This window comes from Cuculus canorus, chromosome 25, assembly GCF_017976375.1.
Source record: "Cuculus canorus isolate bCucCan1 chromosome 25, bCucCan1.pri, whole genome shotgun sequence".
NCBI lineage: Eukaryota > Metazoa > Chordata > Aves > Cuculiformes > Cuculidae > Cuculus > Cuculus canorus.
Genome location: NC_071425.1, coordinates 2179234 through 2199201, shown reverse-complemented (window position 1 = coordinate 2199201; position 19968 = coordinate 2179234). Strand labels below are relative to the sequence as shown.

Genomic DNA, 19968 nt, shown 5'->3' with positions numbered 1-19968 from the left:
GCTTAACCCCCGTCACGTACACCGCACCTCTGTCAGCTCTCTCGCTGCAGAACAGCACTTGCGTATCGAGCCAGACTCTCTCTTCTTCCCACCTTCCTGAAAATTCCTTTTCACTTAAAATACTGCCTTTTTCTTCAAACATATTAAGTAATGATTATGCATTCCAGCAGCCTGCCGAGGTACACTTAAATGGCTTTCCCTTCTCCGCAGCAGCCCAACAGTGAGTCTGAGAGAGAGGAGGAAAGCAGCTTGCCTAAAATTATGCACGGAGCAGTGCTAGATCTTGTACGCAAACCTGAAGTTCCTCTATCCATGTCCTATGCTCAGACCATCAAACAGAACTCGACAGTACCCACCCTGACCTCTAAAGCTACAATCAGGAACAGAAAGAGCATATTTAAAATGTTTATACCATTGTCAAAAGTGTGAGACAATATAAGCACTAAGACAACAAAAATACAGGCTTTCAGGAGTTTACAGGGGGGAGCATGAGGAAAAACCACATCTCATCCAGCACACAACCCAAAAGAAAAACTGATTATTTTGAACAGCAGAAACCTATCTCAGCCAGGAAATCTAAACCTGCAAACCTACTTCATTTGGGTGGTAATTTTAGGGGAAAAAGGCTCAGTTTTGGTTTTATACTAATCAATTACTGGTGGCCCATTGCAGCCTTCTGCTGGCCAGTTCAGCCTGGTGCTCTGTTAGCATTCCCGCAGCTCCCTCCCCTTGCCAGGGACCACCTTAAGGCCCCAGGGACACTGCGACACACTTCCATGTAAGCCAGAAATCAAACTCGCTTGCCTTGAGTCAGACACTGAGTTGAGTCCACCGACACATCCAGTAACACGTACACAGACTTAAGAGATCGAGGAGCTGGACTGAGGAGAAAAATTCCAATTACAGTCATTAACTGATTGCAGCACGCAGCCATCCGTCTTGGTCTGGCTTATACCTGCCAGTCCTCAGTTTCTCCCATGCCTGTGTGGTCTCCGTGTACCACGTAGCTCAGTGGCAGTGGTGGTGTCATCACTAAAATAACCTGTAATCCTAAAGCTGCACCGCTCAAGTGCTTTAAAATTGGCAGTTTGGGGTGGGGAGCTGTTAACCAGGCAGATTCCAGTGCAAGCTGCAAATAACAAGTAGCATTTAGGATCTCTTGGCCTTTTTCCCTGAACCACACGAATGGTACCATAGAAAACAGAAAACTCCATCAAACTGCAGGTCATTCCTTCCTGTGCTGCTTTTAGGAAAAGAACTTCCTTTTCTCAGTGGTGTAAAAGATTGCAAAGTAAAAATCTGTCATTGTCTTCCCCCTCACCTCCCGCTCCCCTGCCCCAAAAATGGAACTCAAACCCCAAAACAGTCAAGTATTGGGAAAGTGTGGCTGTATCCCTTTGAATTTCCCCCACGTATCGCTTAAAGCACCTAGCTTCAGAAAGGGAAATGTATTTTAAAGTGCATTTACCACAGCAATAGTACCAGCACTAAAAGCTTTTCTCCTCATCCCTCTTCTCCTCATCCAATGCCTGGGATAGATAACAATCTCCCCAGAATTCTCCCTCTTTGTACCTTGAAGTCTCAGTGTATCTGCATCTATTTGTGATGCTGGAATAAAAGAAACCCAGCGTCACGCATCCTGCTCTGCACTAAACTCTACTCTGGAGCTTGTTTAGATTTATTGGGCATGAGGATCCAGCATGCGGTCTATGTCTATTGGATACTGCATTTAAACAGCCGCTGTGAAATTATATCCCAGTGTGCGTGGGGGTGGAGAAACAGGACGAGAGAGAAGGAACTTCCCCCTCTCCCCTGCTCCTCTTCCATTCGCTCCAGCCACGCAGTTCAGTACTTGTTGATCCCAAAGATCCGGACTCCATGAAACTGAGGCAGTTTGGGGATCAAGACGCTCATAAGGGAGATGGTGTTGATTATGAAGTGTATCCGGTCATACTTTGTGTAAAAGCTGGTTAGAAAATACCTGGAAAGGAGGGGAACAGAGAGAGAGAGAGAGAGAGGGAAACTGAATTATAATGCTTTGTGTTTGTATTTCCCCTGTCAGGAGGTGCAGCAGCAGCGGCAGTGTTCGGCATAGATGCATGAGGCAGCTCAGCCGCCCGGCAGTACTCACAGGACGATGGGCATGATGGTCAGAAACTTGCGCGATGCTGTGAACTGCACGCCGTAATCCATCTGCTCCCAGTGCGTGAGCAGCCGAGCCTTCCCCTGGTCCGGAGTCTCAAAAGGCGTTCCTTTCACGGTATGTAGGAAGATGTACATGCTCTGGAGCAAACACAAACGCAGCGTGAAGCACGCAGTGTTCTCTGCCCCCCTCACTGCACCACCAGGAATGTTCAGCTTCCAAACCAGCCATGTGGGAGCTTGCACCAGCGTGTGGTTCCGCTAGAGGGACGCAGCGGCGCTGCTGGGGAATGCGCCCCAACTCCCAGCGGCCAACGGAGCTGGAGTTCAGGAGGAAGTTTGCTAGCCAGGGCTCGCTCGGGCTTGGGTGTTACACGTGAGGCCTCTCGTTCAGCTCCTGGGCGTGAGCCAAGAAGGTGGTTGCAAGATTACAGCCCTTGGATCTCTGGGATCAGGAGATTAGCACGGACTGGCTGAACCATGCAACAGCAATACTAAATACTTTCTAGAGAGGTGCTGGTAGAGCTATGGGCAGTGAGGGTCTGTCCCTGCTCTGATTACGAGTTAACCTCTTAGTGGAACACCAGTTGCAGATAAACAGCAAGCGCCTGGCTGCGTCCCGTGTCCCACTGCTGGTCTTTAAGCTCCTTTTTCATCCTAGGACCTACCTATAAGGGGAAGGAGCTGGATGCAAAGCAGGCAGCTTGTGAACAGGGCCCTGAGCAGCTCTCGGTAGTTGTTTAGTTTTCCCTCCCCCAACTAGAAACGTGAATAACATTCCCATGAGGTTCCCCAGTAAGGGAGTCATTTTTGACTCTGGAATACCCCCAGGATAAGATTCTCTTTAAGATAAGGGATGCAAAATCAGTCGCTGCATCTCTGTTGGGACAGAGTGATTTGTCCCCTGTGCCTGAGGGTGCGAGAGGTCTGGGGGACACAAACATGCCCAGATTAGTCCTCCTGTATGAATTCAGGTCCCCCTGCGCAGCCTCGCCACTGTTTGCTATCACGTAGAACCTAGGCTGGGCTTAAATATATGACCTAGAGGGCCCAACATTCCCAGACTTGCACAGTGGGATGCGGAGGCACGGAAGGGAGCAGTTAAACACTGCAGCTTCTGCCATCGCAGGGAACCCAGGTGCCCTGGTTCCCATCGGGTGCCGCGTGCTACGCATACCTGAGCACCCCAGCACAGCGCTCCAACATCTGTTCCCTTGATACCTGATCCTTAAACAGGGTAAATCTCTTCCTGGACTAATCTTTAACTTTAAGCAGAACAAAGTTTGTGTTTTAATCTGGCGAGTTTTTTAGTTCTTGAGGCCAATTCAGAGTGTATCAACTGAAATGAAAGCTGCGGTGCCAGCTTCTGTGCCTGTCACAGCTATTCCTCTTTGGAGGATGTGACAAAGGGACTCGCCCTGCAGGCAGGTGAATTCAGGTCCCCCAGAGCGGCCTCACCACAGTTTGTCTCATACTGCCTAGACTGGGTTTAAATACATGACCTAGAGGCAAAGGTGTAGTCTGAGGGGTGGAGGTTGAGTAACTTAACCCGCACTTTTGGAAATACAGAGAAAGGAATTGTTTCAACAAGAATCTTAATAGATTGCTCTCAAAAGAACAGTTGGTACCGAGATGACCTCTCCGTGCCCTGGGAAGTCACGCAGTTCCCTTACCATGTTGTGAATGATGTTGGTAAGAGTCCAAACCACAGGGACGCTGAAGAAGGGGATGCTGAGGAGTACGACGTGCAGCAGGCCAATTCCCAGGACGTAGGACAACCAGATGCCTCGGCTGTTCATGACCCGGGTGTTGGGATTCACCTCGCTGTGTGCTGTTCCCACATTCATATTGGCTCTTGTGTTGAACGGGCACCCCTGAAACTGAAGCAGAAGGGAGTCAGTGCTCGGATCGCAACAGCGCTCCATCAAAACCGTGCCAGGTGGGGCACCCTCCTGCTGTTAAGCAAACCTGAAATCTTGTTTGTTAAAGAAATCACAAGTCTTTTCATTTCTCTGTACCTCTTTATTTCCATTTCTAGAGCTTACGTTGGCGAGGGAAAGCTAAATCCGAGAGCGGCAGAGGTTTGGGAATAACATGTGGGAAGCCTGTCTGTGACAGCAGCTACTTGTGATCTACTGAAACACTTTCATGGAACCAAGATGTCAAGGTTCAATCCCACAACTGCCTGACAAGGCTCAAACAAATACTTTGAGGTGCTTTATAAGTCATCATCATGATGTTAACCATGGAAGCGCTTGGCACATAGAGCTTTCTATGTGTTTATGGGTTCAGCAAACCTTAAACTCAAAATGCAAGCACAATTTTTTGCAGTGTAAAGGCACGGCAGGTCTGTATCATCAGATCTTCTAATTAGTTCAACTAAATTAACGCGGTTCTGCAGGGCTCCGGAGGCCTGCTGGTCTCCTGGCCTGGCTTATGTGTTTTGCCTTCCAATTTAAAATGGAGGAGGGAACAAAAGAATTCCCCCACAGGGAAGGAATGAGCTGCTTTTTGAGCAATGCAGAAAGTCAGAGATAACATAGAAAATTGTGTTGGGAGGATATTTCGGTGGCAAGAGCTGCAGAGGAGAAAGGCTCTTTCTCTACCCGGAAAGAGCAGCTGCCATGTACGAGGAATTCAGAGAGGTGTTTTCTGAACAGTGCCAGGAAGGCAAGGAAGCAAACCAGCATCATCTTCTCGGAGCGAGTCTTTGGAGTGGTGCCCTATGGACAACATGGGTATTGGTGTGTCCTTTTGGGCTGCTGCACCGTTAGTGGTCCACTTTAAGGCTTTCTGGGAAGATGAGAGCTCTGGTTTACTATTTTCCAGGAATGACAGGAAACAGCACAAATCAGAATCCCTGTAAAGCTGAATGTTTTCATACCAAGATGAGGGAAGTTCTTGCATAAAATCCTCTTTACCCCTGTCCCATGAAATTTAGTTTCACTGGATAATACAGTCCATCCCTTCCTGGACAGAGGACCCCAAGGCGAGGGCTATTTCCTGATATCTGCCCTTGTGGGTTTGCTGCTTTGGTTCCCGCAGCTGGCGGACAGCATGGCTGTTCTCTCCAGCTCTTGCAGCCTTCGGTCTCCAGAGGCGAGTCCAGGCCAGATCTCACATTACGTTCTGTCTGTCGCTGCCAGCTGTTTGAGTTCCCTTGCCGAGCGCTGGGCCTGGCTTCTTTCAGAAGCTGGCGTGGTCCCCGCTTCCTGCCCAGGGCTGGGGACAAAGAGCCAACACTTGACTCCGCAGTTCCTGGGACGCTCGCTGGAACTTCCAAGCCTTTTCCAGCCACAGAGGCAGCTGCTTGCTCGGTGTCGCAGCTCCAGTGAGGCAGGACTGCCAGGTGAACTGAGCAGACACTCGCATGCCTCTGCGACCCAGGTCTGCAGAGGGCTCAGCTTCCTGTCACCTGGATCAAATGCTACCAGCTATTGGATATTCCAGAGAAAAGCCTGGAGTTCAGTCTAGAAGCAGGAGTTGGAGCTGGGGTTCAGCACTCCTGTCCTAGCTGGGGGAGCAGCTCCATCCTTTGGTGCAATTCCTAAGGGCTTTCAGGAGATCTAGGGGTTGCGGTGAAGCGTAACATGAGTGAAAAATCATCACTGCAACAAAAAGCAGACAAACAGCAGTGTGGAATGCATAAACAGGACTGCTGTTTGCCAGACTTAGGAAACAATTCTCCCTGATATTGGTGAGGCCTCAGCTGGAATAGTGTCCAGTTCTGGAAGGAGCTGGAAGGTGGCCGGGGGAGAGCAGTGAGAAGGAGCAGAGGTGTAGGACAACACGACCTGCAAGGACAGATGGAAGGAAATGGGTTTGTTTAGTCTAGAGAAGGCTGGAGAGAGGCTGAGGGACAGACTTCAAGCATGTAACAGATAGCGTCGCTGGGAAGGGAAACCAGTCACATAGTTTTCCACATGTTTGAGACTCAGAGCAACTCAGTAAGGCAGGACTGATGTTTTAAGAGACTGCGCACAGGAAGTGATCTGTGGCCCCACCGGAGGCTTCAAAATCATGTTTCATGAACAGGCAGAAAAATTAAAAGATTCCTCTTTGGAATGGGGATTTGACCAGGCAGCCTCTTCAGGGCTCTTTTGAAATGATGCCGTTAGCTGAAGGCTGCGGGAGCTCAGAGGACATTCTGGTGAGCTCACAGCTAGAGATGCCTCTCACTGATGTCGTGATCAAATGAAGATTCCATTTCAGGACAACCATGAGCGTGTTTTTTCAAAACCTAATGATCAGCTTCTTCTTGGTCCCCTCTGCAAGCGAGGACAACTGCAGACCTGCAGTTGGGTGGCAAAGGGCCAAGTTTAAGAGCTGTAGGTAAGGCAATTCCCATCCTGGTGCCTCAGTTTCCTGGCTTGTAAGAGTGACACTGGTGAAATGCTAGGACACTGAGGAGGTTAAGTCATTTTTGCAAGAGAGATAGTGGCGACATCAAGCGTTTGGTCCCCCGACAGGGATAATTCTGCATGTGTCTCCAATCCCATCCTTCCCCACCTTAAAAATATTCCATCTGCCAGTCTTCTCCATTTCTGAGCTGCGTTTGCTGCCCGTGCCCAAGCTCTTTGCTCCCTTTGGATTGCACACACGGCTCTGCACAGCGTTGCAAAATTCTGGCTCTTGGAGCTCTGATCCCTACCCCCATCCGCAATCCCATGTTGTTTGCTTTCTGATTTTACACCGAGAATTTGGTCACCTGCAGGAAGGACAAGGCAGAACACGACAGTGGGAGGAACTCCAGCTTCCCCCCAGAGCAGCTGGTGGCCAAGATTTGCTTTCCCACTTGCACAGCAGTTTTTTGGGACAGAAAAGCATTAATGTTTCACCAGACGGAGCGTGAAGGCCAGGACTGCGCTGACATTGGACAGTGTCCATCCAAAGAGGGGAAAAGTCATAACTGTGGTCAGAGGCAAATGGCAAGGGGTGATGACACCAAGCTGTTCTTCTGCCTGATCCTTCCCGTTCCTAACTTCCCACTGCACCGGCTCCCTGTGGATGGCTCTGTAGGGAAAGGTTCCTATTCTGGGGTTTGGAGCCCCATCAGGGCTGCCAGCTCCGCTTCTGGTGTGACAGCATCTCCCTTCTTCTCAGGAAAGGGGAAAGAAAACAGCATCAGCGCCTTCCCACTGGCTGTGTCATCCATTGGCTGCAGGAGGACCTATAGCTGTGCCACCAACAGGGGTGCAGCTCCTTTCCCACCTTGGCTTTTATTCCAGGAGTATGAGCATCATCCATTCCTGTCTCCTCATGCCTCAGCTGTGCTCTGACTCTGTCAGTGCTCAGCGGAGACATTGCTCTTCCTGCATCTTCCCTGGGCACGGCACGCTGTCCTGCCTCAGCTCGTTGCGGGAACTTCACCTGGGAATGACGGGAAGGAGGGCTGCAGGTGCTTATCTCGGTCAGTCTTCCTGAGTGTTCCCACAATGGAAATGATTATGATTCCATGGAGCCACTGAGGAGCCGAGATCCTTATCTCTGGCAGCAACCACAATTCCCAAACAGGTAACTATTTTAAACTCTGCAAGATGGGATCAGTGTTTGAACCCGAGCATCCAGGACATCCAAGGTGTTGGCAAACACGGAGGGTTAGAGGCAACTGACAGGCAAGGGAGTGGAGCGAGGGGTCAGGCCAAGGCAGCGCTGCTTTGTGTCCTGCTCCAGCCTGGAATTGTTGTTGGACTGTGCCCTGGGGATGCCCTTGAGAAGTCAGGAGGACCTGGAACTGGTAGAGCCGGCAGGAAAGCAGTGAGGGTTGGCTGCTCTGCAGCTCCAGGGATCAGACATGGGGATGAGGAGAAGCGGGAGCCGTTCCGGTGGGCCCAGGAGCTGCTGGGGCTCTGCTTCCCTTGGCCCTTTCCGTTGAGTTTAGGGAGATGGTGTTGATGCGCAGGGCACGCTCCGTGGTGGGTGTGCGGAACTTGCCTACCTCGGTGTGAAACCCCAGGAAGGGCGTGAAGTCCCACGAAGGGTGCCAAGCTCCGGGATGGGCGCTAATGCCTGGGATGGGCACGAACCGCTGGGAAGGATGTAAAGCCCTGGAGTGGGCGTAAAGTCCCAGGAAAGGCACAAAGCTCCTGGAAGGACGAGAAGCCTGGGAAAGGGTGCAAAGCTCCAGGAAAGGCACAAACCCCAGGATGGGCACCAAGCTCTGGCAAGGATGCAAAGCCCTGGGAAGGGCATGAACACCTGGGGAGGGCACAAAGCCCCTTGGATGGGCACAAAGCTCCAGGAAACACACAAAGCTCCACAATGGGCACAAAGCCCTGAGATGGGCACAAAGCCCTGGGAAGGATGCGAAGCCCAGGATGGGCACAAAGCTCCGAAAAGGATGCAAACCCCTGGGAAGAGCACAAAGCCCTGGGAAGGATGTGAAGCCATGGGATGGGCACAAAAATCTAGGAAAGGTATTAAGTCTGGGGATGGTCACAAATCCCTGGGATGGGCACAAAGCCCGTGGAAGGACCTGAAGCCTCGGAATGGTCACAAATCCTTGGGATGGGCACAAAGCCCAGGAAGGTTGCAAAGCCCCGAGATGGGAACAAATCCCTGGGATGGGCACAAAGGCCTGGGACAGGAACAAATCCCTGGGAAGGATGTGAATTCCCGGGATAGTCACAAATCCCTGGGAAGGGCACAAACCTCCGGGAAGGGCATAAGTCCCCGGGATGGGCACAAAGCCCTGGGATGGGCACAAAGCCCTGGGAAGGATGTGAATTCCCGGGATGGTCACAAACCTCCGGGAAGAGCACAAAGCCCGTGGGGGTGGATCAGCGCCTCCCGCTCCCCCCGGGCCGTCCGGGACCCCCCGAACCCCTGCGGGACCCCCGGGCCGCTCGGTGGGTCCGTGCGAACCCCCTCCCCGCCCCCCAAAACCCCGCCCGGGCCCGGGGCTCGGCCGCCCCCCTGCGCCCCGGAGGGGTCGGGGCTCTGGTAGCCCCGCAGCGCCCCGGGATGGCCCCGTTCCCCCCGGGAAGGGGCTCGGGAGCGGCTGCCCCGCACTCACCCCGCTCGGCCCGTCTCGGCGGGACCGGGACTCGCTCCGCCGCGCTCCCCGGCTGCGCTCCCGGCGGGCACCGCGGGACGGCACCGCGGCACCACGGGAGATGCAGTCCCGGGCGGAGTCCCGGGAGCGGGGCCGGAGCCGGGGGGTGGGGTGTCGGCACCGGGAAAGGGGATCCCGGCACCGGGAAAGGGGATCCAGGCACCGGAGGATGGGGTCCTGGCACCGGGAAAGGGGGTCCAGGCAACGGGGGATGGGGTCCAGGCACCGGGAAAGGGAGTCCCGGCACCGGGGATGGGGTCCTGGCACTGGGGATGGGGTCCAGGCACCGGGAAAGGGGGTCCCGGCACTGGAGATGGGGTCCAGGCACCGGGAAAGAGGATCCCGACACCGGGAAAGGGGGTCCAGGCACCGGGAGATGGGGTCCTGGCACTAGTGGATGGGGTCCCGCAGCGCCCCGGGATGGGGTCTTGGCACTGGGGAAGGGGGTCCAGGCACCAGGGATGGGGTCTCGGCACCGGGGATGGGGTCCCGGCACCGGGGATGAAGTCCCGGCATTGGGGATGGGGTCTGACACCGGGGAATGAGGTCCTGGCATTGGGGTCCCAGCACCGGAGGATGGGATCCTGGCGCTGGGATTGGGGTCCCGGGACCGGGGATGGGGTCCTGGGACCACGGATGGGGTCTCGGGACCAGGAATGGAGTCCTGGCACTGGGACTGGTGTTCCGGGGCCGGGGATGGGGTCTGACACCAGGGGATGGGGTCCCAGGATTGGGAATGGGGTCCTGGCACTGGGATTGGGATCCCGGCACCGAGGGATGGGGTCCCAGGATCAGGGATAGGGTTCTGGCACTCGGCAATGGGATCCCGGGACCGAGGATGGGGTCTCAGAAATGGGGATGGGGTCCTGGGAGCCTCTGCACCGGCGGCTGGAGTGCTGGTAGCTGTTGTCCTGGGACAGGGAGTGCTGGGTGCTGGGGTCCCGGGGGCTGCGGTCCTGAGAGCCAAGGTGCGGGGAGCCGTTGTCCCAGGACCTGGAGTCTCTGGAGCCATTATCCCAGGAGACAGTTCTGGGAGCCGTTTTCCTGGGAGCTGGACTGTCAGGAACCATTGTCCCGGGAGCCGTAGTCCCAGGAGATGGAGTGCCAGGGGCTGGAGTCCTGGGAGCCGTTGTCCTGGGAGCTGGAGTTCCCGAATCCATAGACCCCATAGAGCTGGGGTCCTGGAGGCTGGAGCCTTGGTACCCATTATCCCAAGAGCTGGAGTCCTGGGGGCGGGGATGCTGGGAGCCACAGTCCTGGCACCGTGCCCTGCCATGGGCATCCCCCACCCAAGGCCGGTGGCTGCTCCACGCTCCTTGCTCTACATCATCCTCGCGCCAACGCTGCTTCCACTGCTGTCAGGAAATCCCCAAACTCTCCAACCGCCACCATCCATGCTGTCCAAGCTGCTTTCCCAACCAGCCGTGTGCCAGCAGCATCCGTGTACTCCGATACAGACAGTGCCATCTCCCCAAGAGTCAAATTCACCATCGACATCAAAATCCCACTAAGCTTCACAAGGGACCAATAACCCATAATATTCATCCTCGTCGCGCTCTTAGTAACATGATGGATCCTTCAATTCACATCATGATGTGGAGCCTCAGAACCGTACCTTGCAAAATTGTTTACCCACCTCCTAAGATCACCTTATGAACACAAAACACTGCCGAAAACTTGGAGTCTTGTGTCCAATTCTGGAATCTTCAACAAAAGAAGGACACGGAGCTGTTGGTGCGAGGCCAGAGGAGGCCACGGAGATGATCCGAGGGCTGGAGAACCTCCCATACAAAGCTGAGAGTTGGGCTTGTTCAGCCTGGAGAAGAGAAGAGAAGGCTGTGGGGAGACCTCAGAGCAGCTTCCAGGATGGAAAAGGGATTCAGGAAAGCTGGGGAGGGTCTCTGGATCAGGGAGTGCAGGGATAGGACAAGGAGGAATGGTTTTCAGCTGAAAGAGGGGAGATTGAGATGAGATTTTAGGAAGAAATGTTCTCCTGTGAGGTTTGGGAGGCCCTGGCCCAGGTTGCCCAGAGCAGTGGTGGCTGCCCCATCCCTGGAGGGGTTCAAGGCCAGGTTGGATGGGGCTTGGAGCAACCGGATCCAGTGGGAGGTGTCCCTGCCCATGGCAGAGGGTGGGACTGGATGGGCTTTGAAGTCCTTTCCAACCCAAACCTTGCCATGGTTCTGTGATTGCCTGAGAAGGAGTTGGAATCATATAATCCCTACTAATGATGACAAGGACCAGCAGAAGCCAACACAGCCTTCTCCATCCTCTGCCCTCCCCAAGCTGGGGGGGGATCAGCCCCAGGAGAGGGCTCGGGGGGTTCAGACCATTCCAGGCTCTTCCATCCTGCTCAGGCAGGGTCAGCTCCCTCCCTCTCTCCGCTGCTGCTCTTCCCAGCAGGAAACCTCAATGAGGCACCAACCAGGCATTGTGCAACCAACCCGAGGAGGCCAGCAGCGGGCTGCCGGGACGCCAGGCCAAGGTCAGGGGCTGGGAGCACTGGATTCCTGCGCTGGAGCACGAGGGGAGACCATCTGGCTCTGCTTTTGTTTGCAGAGCGATCAAAGCTAATAGCGTGGTGCTGTCGTGGCCCCGCGGTGCGCGCAGCCATCTGTGCAGGGCTTTGTGCACACCAGCCGCCGCCAGCTCTTCCCGGCAGCGGGTGCAGCACCATCGCCCAACTGCAAAGATGCTTTGTGCCGCAAAATAAACCCCTGCCCGGAGCTGCGCCGGGGTCCTGGGCAGGGCAGAGCCCCCATCCCTGGGTGCGGAACCCGGCGTTGTGATGCTCTCCGGTTGCCCACGTTGTGCATCAGCTCTGAGGGTGTTGCTTGCATCCCTCTCTGGATACTTGGCAAAGCCAATTTGGAGTTGGCGTTTTGGTTTTGGTGGGTTCGTGGCACTGCTTTGCATGGAAGTAATCAATCTTGGCATTGTCTGGAAGCGGGTGCTCCTGGTACCTCCATCCCCATGGGACTCCCAAGCTCCAATCTGCATCCTGACCCTATGCGCATCCATCCAGCCTCAGAGCTGGCTGTTGGCGCGTTGTTGTGTGCTGGCTGGGAATGGTGAAGGCATGGAGACACCACGAGGTGCCTGGGTGCCACACGCTGGCACGGCACCGGGGTTGCTTCCCGGAGCCGGACCTTGCCAGCGGAGAGCTGTGGGCACTGTGGGCCATGCGGGCGCTTCAAGCAGCCGTAGGGTCACCAATGGGTTCCAAGAAGAACCCAATCCCGCCGTGCCCTCGCCGACAGAGTGAGGAGCGGGGATGCCGTTGTGCGGAGGCGGGGGATCCCGCAGGAGCTGGCCCTGCTTTGCAGGGAAGCCACGCGCGCACAGCAGGCTCTATTTTTATCCCAGCTCCTGCCTGACTGAGCGGCTCCCTCTGCGCGGTGACATCTAATTTAGCAGCTTCCCCGCACCCCGCTGACTCCGCACGTGAGGGGGAAGCACAATGTGGCAGCTATTTTTAAATGCCCATAAATATTAATCCCTCTCGGGGATGCAGCAGGCAGCCTTTGGCTGCCGGTGCGAGCGTTGGGGAGGGGGGGAAACCCACTCCCTGGGCTCCCCAGACTGGATTCATCCACCCAGGGAACCCCAGCCCTGGGCATAGGGGGTTCCCAAGGAGGGGTTCCAGCCCCATCCACAGCCCCGGTGGCAGCTGCTTGGCCCAATGTTTCTTCCATGCTCAGTGGGGCTGTGCCCATATGGATCCCCGAGTCTTCCTCACTCCCGCTCTCCCCCCATTCCGGGGTTCTGTGCTCCCCTCCTGCTCTCCTGAGCTGCCGATCCCGCTGCCCTGTCGATTCCATCTATATTTAGCACTGTGGTAGCAGCAAGAAGCCGGTGCTGGCTATTTTTAGCCATCCCTGCAGCGGGAAGGGTCTGCGCGGGGTCGTGCTGCACTGCAGGCGTTGGGTTTTCCGGCTGGCGGGTGCTGTGTCCTGGCATCGCCACGTAGGGTGCAGCTCCGGTGCTGCTCCTGGAGCATCCGCCACCTCCCTGGGTCCCGGCATGAGCTGGGACTCACCGAAAGCTCAAGCACCCCCAGATCCCTGCTTGCTGCCTTGGATCCTCAAATCCCACCGGCCCCATCCCGCGGTGGGCAGCGGTGTCATCTGGAGGTAATGCCATGCGGTCCCAGCACCGCTCTTGCTCCGTGGACGCCAGCGATGGGCACCATGGGGCTGTTTTGCTCCTCAAGCAAACAGGGAGACACCAGGGAAGGTGCCCAAGGGCGCGGAGCATGGGTGGCTCCCTGGCTGCTCCTGCCACGCTCCTGGCCGTGTCCCGGGCCAGCCCTGCTCCAGTGACCCCCCTGCCCCAGCCCGGTGTTGGTCTTGGGTCCCAGCCCCAGCGATGGACAGTGTGGCTGAAGCATCCTTAACACGGACCCTTCGGCAGCCTTGGAGCCCTCCATGGTGTGTGCCGAGTCTCCGGCAAACCCTCGTTGGCGGCAGCACCGTGGGGCGCAGAGCTTGGGGCACGGTGGGCAGCACCACCGGCTTGGTCCTGGCACGGTCCTCTCTGCCTGCCCCCCAACTGGGGAGCTGGGGTCTCCCTGAGGAGCACGGGGGTCCCCGGGGAGCGTCTGGCTCCGTCCCTGCCTGCCTGTGCCTCTCCCGTCAGGTTTTGTTCTCCTAATTGAGCCAAGATCCAGGCCAGGCGCCCGGTAAACGGTTTATCCCTGAGCAGCGGGAGGATGGCAGCGCGCGCGCCTTCCTGCCAAAGAAAAACGGGGTGCAGGCGGCTGCCACCCTCCTTGCTGCCACACGGCACGGGCACGATCCTTGCCCTTGGTGCCCGGTGTCCTGATGGGGCCATCCCCGGTACCTGGTGTCCCCCCAGGATGATGTGGGGCCTGGGATGATCCCCGGTGTCCTGCTGGGATTATTGCCGGTGTCCAGTGTCCCCTTGGGGCTATCCAGGGACCCCCGGTGTCCCGGTGGGGCAATCCGGGGGCTGGGGTGATCCCCGGTAGCGGTGTCGCACTGGGATGATGCCTGATGGGGCCATCTCGGTGCCTTGGTGTCCCCCCAGGATGATTCCCGGTGCCCAGTGTTCCCGTGGGACAATCCCCGGTGCCTAATGGGGCGACCCCAGTGCCTGGTGGGGTGTTCCCAGGTGCCTGATATCCCTTTGGGACAATCCCCGGTGCCTACTGTCTCCCGGGGGTGATCCCCGGTGTCCAGTGAGGTGATCCCCAGTATTGGTGTCTCACGGGACCATCCCTAGTGCCCCGTGGGGTGATTCCCGGTACTCGGTGTCCCCCCAGGATGATCCCCGATACCTGCCGGGATGATTCCCAGTGCCTGGTGGGGTGATTCCCGGTTCCCGATGTCTCCCAACGACCATCCCTGGTACCGATGGGGTGACCCCCAGTACCCGGTGTCCCCCCAGGATGATCCCTGGTACCCACCGAGGTGATCCTCGGTGCCCAATGGGGCCACCCCCTATACCAATGTCCCCTCGGGATGATCCCCTGTGCCCGGTGGGGAGATCCTCGGTACCGGTGTCCCCCCATGGCGATCCCCGGTGCCCGGTGGAACTATCCCCCGTGCCCGATGGGGAGATTCCCGGTCCCGGTGGGGCGATGCCCGGTCCTAGTGTCCCCCAGGGGCAATCCCAGTGCCGTCCAAGCGGTCCCAGCGCTGCCCCGCGCAGGGCTCTCGGTGTCTGTGCCGGTGCCGCGGGAACCCCACCCGCTCGGGACGCGTCGGGGCCGGTACCGGCGCCGCTCTCCATGGTGCTGAGCCGGCGCCGCCGGTGCCCGGAGCGGCGGGACCCTCGCAGCGCCCCCCGCCCAGCCCAGCCCAGCGCCCCCCACCTCGGGCAGAGCGGGGCTGGGGGCCCGGTGTGCCCCCCCACCCCCTCCGGTAGAGGTCCTGCCCCCCCCTCACGCTGCCGCCGCGGCTCCGGTTTCCCCGGGTAAGCGATGCCGGTGCCCGGCGGTGGGGGGGGGCTGAGGGCGGGGTGGGAGCACCGGGACCCCACGGTGTCGGGGGGGGGTCCTGTTCTCCCCGAGAGGCTCCCAGGAGGGATTCGGGGGTGTCGGGGCCAGGGGTGTGGCGGCCGGAGGGTGGTGGGAGTCCCACAAGGGTTCGGGGGGGGCGTGGAGCTCCCCGGGAGCCGCTGACAGTGGGTGCCTCGGGCTCGGGGGTCCCGGGAGCTTCTTGCCGGGTCCCCCCGTTCCTCTGCCGCCACTGCCGGGCTGAGGTCCCGGGACAGAGCCTCTCCCGTGGGACGGCGAGGGGGTGCGATGGACCCAGTTACGGGGCGGGGGGGCTCCCACGGGGCTCGAGGGGGCTGGAAAGGACCCGTTTGCGGGGCTGGGGGTCCCGGTGCCCCCCAACCCCATTCCTGGGTTGGAAAGGACGCGGTTGCGTGGCCGGGGGGGCTCCCACGAGGGTGAGGGGGAGGCTGGAAAGGACCCATTCGCGGGGCCGCGGGTGCTCTTTGCTGTCCGTGCCCCCCCCCGGCGGGGCGGTCCGGGGGCGGGGAGCCCCGGGGAGGCCCGGTCGGAGGATCCCGCCCACCGATCCCGTTTCGCCCCCCCCCGCCTCCGCCGCCGGCTCCGTGCCCGCCGCGCTGCGCGGGGCGCGGCCGCTCCGGGGCGCGGGGCTGCGAACGGCAGGTGAGTCCGAACCCCACTTCCCCCCTCCGTCCCCCCCCCCCCAGCCTCCATCCCCGGTAACCGGTAGGAAGGTCCCTGCTTTGTGCTCAGCTTCCCCCGGGGAAGCACCGGGGCTTCCCTCGCCCGCAACGCCCCCGGAGCGGGGACGGGGGGGGAATCCCGGGCATCCCCGGTGGGTCCTTCCCCCCCCTCCGGGCATCTCAAACGGGGCTGCAGGGGACCCCCCGACCTTGTGTGAGTCTGGAGCACCGCGACCGGGGACCACCCCGGGGGACACGAAGAGCCGCATCCCACTCCGGGGGTTCCCCGGGTCCCATGGGGCGAACACCCCCCCACCCCCCCACAACTCCGCACCGGGTCACCGGCGCCAGGCTCAGCCCGGTGGGTTTCCCGCAGTGCCCGGGGCTGCGCTCGCCTCCGGGCAGAGAAAGGGGGGCTGAGGGGCAGAGAAAGGGGGGCTGGGGGACAGAGAAAGGGGGCTGGGAGGCAGCAGGATGGGGGTCTGATGGGCAGCAGGATGGGGGGCTGAGGGGCAGAGAAAGGGGGGCTGATAGGCAGGAGGATGGGGGTTCCGAGGGGCAACGGGATGGGGGTTCCAAGAGACTGCAAGAAGGGGGTCCAAAGGGCAGCAAGAGGGAGTCCCGGGGGGCAGCAGGAGGGGGGTCCAAGGGGCGGTGAGAATGGGGTCCCCAGGAGCAGCAGGAGGGGGGTCCAAAGGGCAGTGGGAATGGGGTCCCCAGGAGCAACAGGAGGGGGGTCCAAGGGGCGGTGGGAATGGGGTCCCCAGGAGCAGCAGGAGGGGGGTCCAAGGGGCAGTGGGAATGGATCCCCAGGAGCAGCAGGAGGGGGTCCGAGGGGCAGCGTTTGCCCCAGGTTACTCCTGGCAGACCTGGGGGGCTGTTCCCCCCCCAATACTGATGTGGTTTGGGGTTCCTGGTGCCCTTCAGCTGCTTGAAGCCCTGGTCCCTGCTTGGGCACCTCAAGGAGCCTATGGGGAGTGGGGGGAAGCAGCACAGTTGGGCTGTGTTGGGGTGCCTGGCACCCAGGGTGCTCATCCAGGCTGTGCTACCAGGGCCACCCTTGGGTGGGCTCCTCTGCCCCTCGCCGGGGAGCCCCACTCGGCGCCCTGAAGCAGGTTTGTGGGTGTTAGGGTGCTCCAGGGAGGTGGTGGCACCAGGAGGTCCCAGGAGTGTCACAGCACGGGGCTTTCCATGCGCTGCAACACATCTCACTGAGCTGAGATGCCACAAGGTGCCCTTCTATGCCAACGTCTTTAATTGTGGGATGGTGGGAGAGTACCTCCATCCTGCCCCGACGGCTCTGCTGCCGCAGCCCAACCAGGGATGGTCTGGATTGAATGCAGTGGGACCCACGGCTGGGAAAGCTGGGCAGCACGCTCACAAGGCTCAGTGGTGGCCCTTATCTGCTGCCACCACCCTGGGAACTCGCTCCAGCTCCAGTGAATTTCCTTTTTCTGTTTTGGTTTCTTTCCTGCTGACGTTTTTCCCCTCCGGAATTAAGGGTTGGATGGAGACCATGGTTACGGGGGTGGTGTGGGCAGCCAAGCCCCATAGCTGGGGTGGCATCGGGCAGGGGACGGTGGCACCCAGCCACCCACCTGCGCCAGTCCCCCCAAAAGAGGAAAGTCCTGCTGGAGAGCGGAGGTGAGGAGTGGGAATCTGCTCCGTCTCTGCCCGCACGTGTTTTCCATCGCGTTGGCCGGGGGGCTGCCTGCGGCGGCTGCTTGCCTGCAGCCAGGGCTCACCCTCCGGCGCGTCCCGCCAGCCGCCGCTGCAGGATGTATCGGCCTTCTGCGAGCGAGCGATCACACCAGTGACCTTGGCTCAGCCCGAGCCGTCTCCGTTTGTTACAGCCCAGCTGCCGGCGCGCAGGAGATGTGCCTTCGCTCAGCCCCTCGGGGTCTGATCCTGCCACGCAAGAGCCCTGAGCGAGGCCACGGATGGCAGAGGATGGAGGGAGGCGTGAGCCATCGCTGTCCCCATCCTTGTCTTTGTGCCATGGCCAAGTGCGCAGCTCGGTTCTGCCTTTTGTCACCCCTGGCCTGACGCTGTCCCCTTGTTTCCACCTCAGATGCACCAAGTTCAGCTGAAACCCCCGTGGGCGAGAGCCACTGGGCCAGGAGCCGCGTGATTAAGGCAGCGCGGCACCATGCCTGCGGTGGAGCAGGTCCCCTTCTGCTTGGTGACCATGTGGCAGCTCCTGCAGAGCCTCCTCCTCCTGGCCTCCTGCCTCCGCTCGGCCGCCGCGTTCCCCAAGGGCTGTTACCCCTCGGAAGAGGAGGGGCTGAAGACCTTCCGCTGCAGCAACGCTCAGCTGACCGAGGTCCCCAGAGACATACCCAATGACACCAACAAGCTCTACCTGGACTCCAACCGAATCCCCTTCCTCCCCCGCGACGCCTTCCGGGATCTGCCGCTCCTGCTGGAGCTGGATCTGTCCCACAACGCCATCGCCAGCGTCGAGAGCGGGGCTTTCCGGGGTCTGGCAGAGCACTTGCACTCTCTGGACTTGTCTTCCAACAGGCTGGTGTCCATCAGCAAAGAAGCCTTTAGCAACCTGAACGCCAAGGTCAACCTCTCCAACAACCCCTGGCTGTGTGACTGTCGGCTGCAGGAGCTGATCCGTACGGTGGACCTGGTGGCCGGTTCCTCGAGCGGCATCGTGTGTGGTTCCTCTGCACACGAGGAGCACGTTGGCAAAGCCTTCCTGCAGGTCATCGCCGACACGGACTTCTGCAACGTGTACAAACGAACTACGGACATCGCCATGCTGGTCACCATGTTCGGCTGGTTCACCATGGTGATCTCCTACTTGGTCTACTACGTGCGGCAGAACCAGGAAGATGCCCGGCGACACCTGGAGTATCTCAAGTCTCTGCCCAGCAAGCAGCGAAGGTCGGAGGAGTCATCCACCATCAGCACAGTGGTGTGAAGCACCGGCATCCTGGAGGACACGGGGATCGGCTGGAGATCGGCCGCTCCACAACTGTGGGAGCAGCCGCGAGGCACCGTCATCGCACAGGAATAGTCATGGATTTGGGTTTTGGCAGCAGGAGCCACGGCCGGTGAGTGCGTGGCTCCGGTGCAGCGTGGAGCGAAGCGGTCCGACGCTGCTATCGGTGACGAGCACGGAGCGGCTGCGGTGTCCGCTCGCTGCCTCTGCCTTGTGAAGGACCGGAGAGACCTCGAGCATCGCCCCGGCGTGCGGCTGATGCTCCGACCAACGTGGACATTTAGACTTCATCTAAAACGTTTATATTCCCTTTGCAGAGAGATCCTTTGGGGCATTAATGGAATCGGTGTTTGAATCCCTTCCCGGCTCACCCTGCGCTGCCAGAGGGATGTTCCCTGCAGGTCTGGGCCATGGGGAGGGGCGGTACGGCCACCAGGCCACTGCCCTGTCGGGTCACCGGCCCCGGGAGGGTGACGGGCTGTGACCACAGCCCGGTGGGACCAAAGGACAGGGCGAGAGGTGAGGACACATCGATTGGGAAAGGCAAGAGGCAGGTCCTGGGGTGCCCCACTCCGGCTCTTGTGCTGGATGGTGCCATCCTGGCTCCCATCTCAGCTCCCTCTGCTCCGCATTCCTTTCCCAGCACCCCCAGGCCAGGGAGAGTGAGGGATATGGGGGTCCTCGCTTGGAGATGGGATGGCTGATGGGCAAAGCATCTTCACCCTCGGAGCCACCAGTTTCTGTAAGAAGCAAATGGGGAATAAGAGGCAAGTGGGAAACGAGCTCCTCTGGGATGTGGGTGCTGACAGAGGGGGGGACCCCCGAGGGCTCCAGGCAGTGGGTCCAGCCCTGCCACAGTGCCGGGGGGCAGGTTTCCCCTCGGTGCTCCCCAGGGACTGCGTGGATGGGTGTAGCTCCCCTCACCATCCTGCTCCAATCTGCCACGGAGGAGATCTCCCACCTCTCCCTCATCACGGAGTCACGAGCCTGCCGACCGCTCACTGTGACGGCAAGCGGGAATGGAGGGAGCTGCTGTTCCTCCTCTCCCCACTCCCGAATCCCCCCTAAAATGCCGCAATGTCCCTTCTTGATGCTTCCAGTATTGGGCGGCAGGTTCCTGGTGTTGGTGGGTGGAGGCGAGGGTGGGTGTCGGTGC

General features: G+C 59.0%; 2 protein-coding genes across 3 annotated transcripts; one reads left to right on the top strand and one right to left on the bottom strand.

Annotated features, from left to right (window-relative positions):
- Positions 1 to 392: 392 nt before the first annotated feature.
- Positions 393 to 9284, bottom strand: ORMDL3 (ORMDL sphingolipid biosynthesis regulator 3). Its single transcript, XM_054088654.1, has 4 exons — positions 9158 to 9284; positions 3816 to 4022; positions 2132 to 2283; positions 393 to 1981 (listed from the first exon to the last, which is right to left on the bottom strand). The coding sequence occupies exons 2-4, from the start codon at positions 3987 to 3989 to the stop codon at positions 1846 to 1848; spliced, it is 462 nt and encodes a 153-aa protein (XP_053944629.1). The 5' UTR covers positions 3990 to 4022; positions 9158 to 9284; the 3' UTR covers positions 393 to 1845.
- LRRC3C (leucine rich repeat containing 3C) lies at positions 7906 to 19235 on the top strand. Of its 2 annotated transcripts, XR_008453590.1 has the most exons (3): positions 15704 to 15839; positions 17931 to 18924; positions 19132 to 19235. XR_008453590.1 is itself a non-coding variant. In XM_009570592.2 (2 exons), exon 2 carries the CDS (start codon positions 18009 to 18011, stop codon positions 18789 to 18791), a length of 783 nt encoding a protein of 260 aa, XP_009568887.1. In that variant the 5' UTR covers positions 7906 to 8558; positions 17931 to 18008; the 3' UTR covers positions 18792 to 18805. The 2 variants fall into 2 exon arrangements, 1 of the variants encoding a protein (XP_009568887.1); XM_009570592.2 differs by lacking the exons at positions 15704 to 15839; positions 19132 to 19235 and adding an exon at positions 7906 to 8558 and having other exon boundaries at positions 17931 to 18805.
- The last annotated feature ends 733 nt before the right edge of the window (positions 19236 to 19968 follow it).